This window comes from Pomacea canaliculata, linkage group LG5 (genome assembly GCF_003073045.1).
Source record: "Pomacea canaliculata isolate SZHN2017 linkage group LG5, ASM307304v1, whole genome shotgun sequence".
Lineage (NCBI taxonomy): Eukaryota > Metazoa > Mollusca > Gastropoda > Architaenioglossa > Ampullariidae > Pomacea > Pomacea canaliculata.
In genome coordinates this window covers 12,899,307-12,906,407 of record NC_037594.1, presented here as the reverse complement: position 1 = coordinate 12,906,407, position 7,101 = coordinate 12,899,307, and the positions used below count along the sequence as shown (strand labels likewise).

Here is a 7,101-nt window from a genome sequence, read left to right as displayed (position 1 = left end):
TGCTTCTGACACAGAGCTGAGTGAAGCTGCATTCTCAGTAACAAAGGCCTCATTCGCGCGCGCATGCACACACGCACGCACACCTGCACGCGCACTGATATGCTATCTCAATGCCAAGACTCCATCGGCTATAGGTACAACTGTCAACGGAATAATTTACTCCACGTCTCTTATCTTGCAAACCCGATTGTTTGTTTTTATCCCTCTCCGCGGATTGCAAGATTAGGACGGTATACACGAACCGTCAAACTTCACCTCAGACAAAAAAAAAAAAAAAAGTTTTTTTTTCGAAACAGTATGAGTAGTCCGTTTACTTTGACAGCCATTCAAAACCTTGAGAATATAAATAGGTAAATAGAGAACAGTATGTTTGTGTTAAGAGGAAGTCGTTTAAATGTATCTTGTAGGAATTGTTTGTGGCAAACTGGAGATCAGTACCCAGCAGACCGACCGCAGTTTTCATGAGCTTTGCTCCTCTGACATAGAAATGCTGGTGTAGGTGATCGCCGTGTCATGCTTACAGGATATGCCTTAATCATTCTGTTGTCTGCTTACAGGATATGCCTATCTGCCTACAGGATATGCCAGAATTGTTCTGTTGTCTGCTTACAGGATATGCCTATCTGCCTACAGGGTATGCCAGAATTGTTCTGTTGTCTGCTTACAGGATATGCCTATCTGCCTACAGGGTATGCCAGAATTGTTCTTTGAAGTCTGATGACTCAAAGGACTGGTGGGGAGCATTGAGGGGGCGGGGAGGCTCAAGTTGCTTGTAGCTGCTTCCGTTGAGACGGAGGGTCGCTAGTAGTTTCTCGGAAGACAGGGCTGAACGTGTTTGCATAACTTTGACCGCATTCTGTCCCCGTGACCCTTACTCCGTAAACTGCTTTATTATTTTACATAAAATCCTGGTCATAAAAGAAAAAAAAACAACCTAACATTCCACTGACAATATGCGCGAGGAACCGCTTGTTAACAAAAAGAAGAGATGTGAATACAAGTCTGAAAAAGTCTTTTTTTTTTTTTGCTGCGCAATGAGCATTCTTCTGAATGGATACATGCGCATTACAAATAGACATCATCATCATCATCATCATCAACAGAAAGGGTTAATTCAATATTATACAAACCAAATGAAGAAATTAGAGAGCGATTTAATAAAATTCCAATTTAATGCCCTTCAAGTAAAAAGTAAAATTTTTGTTAGCGCGTGGTACATGTGTGAACTACAACAGGACGGATGTCCCCATTACATCTACATTCACTCATAAATACATACACATATAAAAATTAGTTTACTCTCCATTTCACGATATATCAAAGAAAGAAAGAAAGCTTAAGGTGGAGAGTAGAATAACACAGATGTCAGTCAACACAAAGCAGCCATCTTTCTAGTTTTACAAAATGAACAAAGCTTTCCTCATATCGATACCAGATGAGCAGCAAACTAAAACATTTATTTAGAATGTTAAAGAAACAAAGACAAAAAGAGGAAAGATATCTGAGCTTGTGTACTGTCGACAGGGTGACTGGTTATTTCTTCTAAGATTACAAGTTGTTCTCGACTTCCTCTGACTCTTATTACATGATAAACCACATGTTAGTACATTGACAGTCACAATAGGACACACGCACACATTCTTTAGCTATCTCTCTCACATACACGCACATAAATACACACATTCACACACATCTTTCGGTCTCTCTCTCTCATACACACACATTCTTTCGTTATCTCTCTAAAACACTCGCACATAAATACATATAGTCACACATAGCTTTCGGTCTCTCCCTCTCTTTCTCACACTGTCTCTCGATTTTAAAAAAAACAACAGTTGATATGCTGATCATACACACGACCTCTCGGCGTTAACCCCAGGTATCATCCACTGCAGCTGACCTTTGCTTTGCTCTTCAGAATCATCGCAAACATCTTTTGTCAACATCGACTGACGACTCGTTTCGGGATTATTTTTATCGTTGTAGAATTTTATGTAAATTTCATGGTTACAGCCACAGTGAACTCCTCACCACCATGTAGTTACATTCCCTGATTCTAAAACAGACCTGAGTGTCTTCACGAACAGAGTTCGATTCTGTCAGTTCCCAATAGAACTACAGACACTGTGCAGACGATGGAAGCAAGGGCAGGGAGCACACAAACGCTATCTGGGAGTATGGTACTTGGTCAGCCAGCCCTTCACCTTATTCACTGACTGCTCAAAGATGTCCGGCGGCGGCGTGTCTCGGTCGCCCTTCTGGCACGTGATGACCTCTCGGTAGCGGATGTCGAAGTCTGGCGCCGTGATTTCGAACGTCCTCTCGCGGGACACCCGGTAGGAGCCGATGCCGCGGATGCGATATTGCAGTTGCCCTCTGGCGCCGTGCAGGCGGCCATGCAGATGCTTCTCGGTTCTGCTGGAGATTGTTGGTAGGCGAGAGGGGTCAAAGGTCACGGGAGGGAGCAAGGACAGGGGGTCAGCTGAAGCCAGACTCAGGAGCTCCGGGTCGCCTGCCTCTTCCACCTCTTCGATGGTGATGTCGCGGTTGTACGTCATTTCCGCTTTAAAATAACGACCACACGTTACTCCGGGCTTAATGTCCCGACTGCTCGTCGCATCCTCTTTTGCAGCTTTGGAAGGCACTCGGGTGCTTGCACGCACTGAGGTCATCTTTTGGGAATTCCTGGGAGACTTTCCTCCTTGCCCACCTCCCACCTGCGCACCTGCTCTGTCTCCAGGCTTCTTAACAAGGGGACGTTGCTCTGCAGCGACGTGTGTCGAGCGATGTCTGATCGGAATCTGATCTCCAATCGAGTTTTGATCTCTCGAACTCTGGTCTCTACTCGATGCCTGGTTTCTAGCAGGTGTCTGGTTCCTAGTCGAGGCTTGGTCTCTGGACGAGGCGGAGCTCACACGCTGCGCCTTCAGATCAGCCTCCCCGCTGCAGCTGTCGAGATGAGAAGGATCGCAGACGGCCTCATCGTTTACGTCGTTGACATCTTCGTCGAGGTCACCGTCTGTCTGGCCTGGGTCTGACGCCCTCATCTCCTGCAGCGTCTCGGTCACGGCATGTCGCGCTTCCATGGACATGTGCGCGAACACGCGCATACCCTCCCGACGCGTCGCACCCCTCCTGCCTTGCTTCCATCCCTCATGTTTGCTAGCCGTCTCCTTACCACCAAGATCACCAGTAGGAGACTTCATCGTGACTGCACGAGACTTAGTCCCAGGGAGAGGATTTCCGTTGACGTCAGCACGTGCCTGAAGGTTGGGTATTGCGGGCACACGTCCCCCGAACTCGTCCTCCATTTCACCCCTCCCAACGTTCATCCCCCCTTCGTTGACATTCCGTGATGCGACCTCATTGTCACCTACTACTCTTGCCTCAATCACATCTCCCTTTGCATCGTCTGCTGCTTCCTCGACCGTCGTCTCTGAGGTGGAGCTTGCGCCATTGCTGCATCTGCTGCCATGCTCCACTGCACTCCGCGTCTCTGTCAGATATGTGTCAGGGGCGAGTTGTGCTCCGTGGTCAAGATCTGTGAGCGAGCTCTGCTCAACCTGAGTCGGTTCGACGGTGTTGTGGTCACACTTTGTCGCCCTCGATGCGCAGAATCCACACTTAGCCAGCGATCGAGGCTCTGACAAGTTTACAAGCAGGAACTGGCTTTCAGAAACAATCTCCGGAGGACAGGGATCGGGTGTCGCTGCACCACTGCGGTCGCTCGAGCGGCACGAACCTCTGTCTACCCCGCTGCAGCCTTGTTTTCGCACCGGCAGGATCTTCCCTTCGTGGGCCTGACTGCTGGCCGGCCGTGTGATCTTGACCTCCGCCGGGTGTGCTGCCGTTTGGTTGCCCAGCGGTCGCTGAAGTTCACGGGTGAAGGAGCGTTGATCTTGCGGTGAAGCTTCTGCCACCTCTCCTCCAACCTTCGCATCCAGTACGGAGAGCCAGACTTGTCAACGCCGTTCCGACTACTGACACCACCATTAGCGCCGGCACCACTACCGTTACCTCTATCGCTGGCGCCCCCACTGACACCAGGTGGCGCAAGACTGCTACTCTTTTCCTTGTCTTTACCATTCTGGCTGCCAGCAGAGCCTCTACCACGAGAGTCGGTAGACGGCAGCGAACAGCCACCATTGGCTTTCATGATAAAAGGCTAGGTGATTGACACACGCAATCGGCCACACGTCCGAACTAAAGCCGCCTATTATTCCATTATCGCCACGATATCGGAGTCTCTGACTACAGAAATCCCTCCACCCACCCAGCACAGACACCCCCCCCCCTTGAAGTTTTTCTGTGTATGGACCTGGATCACATTAAGCAAATGCGGCAACGGTACACGAGCTAGGCAAACATCAGACATACATAAACACTAGCTGAGGACAGAGGGGGATTGGCAGGTGTTCAATACCAATGTCGCCCAGGTCACGGGGGTGTAGAGTGAATCACTTAAAAGCAAACTTTCGCAGTCAGACACGCACACGCTCCTATCAGCTCGAACAATCGATGGAATGAAGGGCGAACGGAACTAGCTTTCACTGGCGGCCTGTCGAGAACTCTTGCTCGCGCTTTCTCGCTCCATGCGTTAAACGACGAGAATATCCGGAATTTCACCTAACTGGCGTCCGAAGCAAAACGACCTCAGGGTCTGCAGAAAGGTGTGTGAAGGCGAGTTTAGTGAAGCATTCGAGGTGGTCAGGTAAAGTACAAAAGTAAAGCTGTCTTGTGGTAATGAAATGTTGCTGCAGTTGTTTTACGAGACTACAATTAGAACGCTCCAGAAGCAATGTAAACAGAGCTTACTCCACGCAATCCTTCTCTGCGCTTTAATCTTCTGTTGAAGATCCTGTAATCTACCTGCGAAGCACCCTGAAAATTGTAGGGTGGGTGTATGGCAATCAGTGTTCAACGAAGTGTCAGCAACTGAGGTTATATCACGGCAAAGTTGTCAGTCGTGTAAATGGTGTTATTTGCAGAAAAAATGGACAGAGAGCCCGATGCGAGATCTGAACCGAGGACCATCGATTCTCACTATTGGTTACAAGAGCTTAAGTGTTGCAGAGCTTTCCGTTTCGACTTTGTTCAACGGTCTGTCTTCTCACACTGCACCCACTCTAGTTGATTCACTAGTATGTTCACACAGTATGTGGAATTTCGTCTCACTTAAAAAAATGTTTTGTCTTCAAGAGTCCAGGTACCTGACGAAAAACAATCACCAGCACTCGCATTTCCAAGAAAAGCTGATGTCTGCTTTAGACAGTAAATGCACGCAAGAGTGAGGGGGAGGTGAAGAGGAGGAGCCGCAGCCCAGAGAAGATGAATTATTCATGTATTGTGGTCCACTGAATCTACTGAGTCAATCACACACTACCTTCTTTTACGACTGATATCCCTGAAAGACAAGAAAAAAGTTCCACTCACTTCTGTGAGGTACACAGTCTAAGGTCAACCTTGTAGAATGGATGTGTACAGGTATGGGTTTTTTTTCCTCCACGTCCATACACATTTGATACATATACTGTTCTTGCATCACAACTTGTATTCACCTGTGGTACCACTTACTGAAGTCTACATCCGGCACCTTAGCGTTGACAAAGTTAAACATGTGGCTGAGATTTTAAAATAATGCAATGTTTGCAGCACTACTCGTACTCCACTTTCAGGGTCTTTTTTCCCACTCATATTGGAGTGGTTGTCGTAGGTACCCAGGCCTTGATTGCAGCCAGTTAGCAAGGCATGGACACAATACTTACAAGTTCCCTTCTTAACGGGGGGTACAGTTAATTCCCCTTTGGGTGGCTGGGTAGAAAACTGATAAATACCTCTCAGTAGCTCTGGGCACCCGAGGATTCCCGAATTGACCACACTCCAGTTGAAGAATGCTGTAGAAAAGGAACTCCGTTTGCTTGTACCCTCGTTTGCTATGACCAGTGAAGTTCCTGTGTTGGTCTTGAGAAACACTCGTCTACATGGCGTTGCTTAGTGTCTTTCATTGTGTGAAAAAAAAATCACCTTTAAAAATATTATCTATCTCAAACAAGTACCAGTCGACCGCTGCGGCCGTGTGTTTGCACTGATTGCTTGCATGACTGTTTAAATCAGAAGACAAGGCCCACAGAACAATAAACGATTATCCGAGCATGGGCACCTTCAGAAATGACGCCAGTGTAGTATTGTTCTGTGTTCTCTGACCTGGCAACACTGTGAACGAGAGATTGTCACTCTAGCTGCACGCGCAGATCAAAGGTCAGGTGTCAGGGTGATGACAGCACCTGATGTTGTGACGAAGAACAGTCTCACGACAGCGCCAAAGACAATCTGAGAAAAGAAGAAAAAAAAAAAAAAATATAAATAAAGTCTCACCACCGTCAGCTGTGAACAACAGCTCGTCTTGCGATGTGTAACCCTGACGAACTTTCTCGATTCCCTCCTCAAGCAAACTTTTCTCTCTCACCTCGCGTAGCCGGGTGCCGATCCGTGCCAGCCGCCAGAAGGAACAAAAGAGAGAAAACCAGGGTCTGAAGGTATCAAATCCACACAGACAGGTAGCAGCTCAGCACACTTTGTCCACTGAAACTGTGTTAAGCCTGTTGTGGTCAGTGCAGACAATACAAGCCATGTCGGCGGGTGGAGTCCCGTGGGTACTTGCACCTGCTAGTGACCGTCTACCTGGCTGCTTCATACCGCTCACTCAGAGCAACAACGAAAAAGCCCCGCCTCCTGTAAGGAATGAGGAGTAGAGGCTGGGAAGGGGACCACTAAAAGGTTCTTTACGCCACGTTAACTGTAACTGATACAGGTCGCAGATAGGTTTGAACCTGCCTTCTGACCTCGTGTTAACGCTGGAGATGTTGATCTATCACGCGTCGTTGACTGCGGCGCACCACCTGATACCACACATACCATTATACCTACCCCAGTACCCCTACATACACAATGCAAACTTTGGACGGAGTACAAAATAAATAATTGAAAACGAGTTCGTGCTCGTATAATTTTAAAAAAGTAAGCTTTCTCTGTCTGTCATGTTGGAACTAACTTTAATAAACTTTAGACAAAACCAGAAATGTGTCCCATTATTCTGCTCTT

The 7,101-nt window shown here is 47.7% G+C and overlaps 1 protein-coding gene across 1 annotated transcript; it reads right to left on the bottom strand.

Moving 5' to 3' along the window:
- Positions 1 to 429: 429 nt before the first annotated feature.
- LOC112565018 lies at positions 430 to 6,849 on the bottom strand. The gene is made up of 2 exons (XM_025240233.1): positions 6,467 to 6,849; positions 430 to 6,330 (listed from the first exon to the last, which is right to left on the bottom strand). Exon 2 carries the CDS (start codon positions 3,330 to 3,332, stop codon positions 2,166 to 2,168), a length of 1,167 nt encoding a protein of 388 aa, XP_025096018.1. The 5' UTR covers positions 3,333 to 6,330; positions 6,467 to 6,849; the 3' UTR covers positions 430 to 2,165.
- Between the last annotated feature and the right edge of the window lie 252 nt (positions 6,850 to 7,101).

Coding starts and splice junctions, on each gene's coding strand:
- LOC112565018 (XM_025240233.1), bottom strand. CDS start 3,332: ATGAACGTTGGGAGGGGTGAAATGGAGGACGAGTTCGGGGGACGTGTG.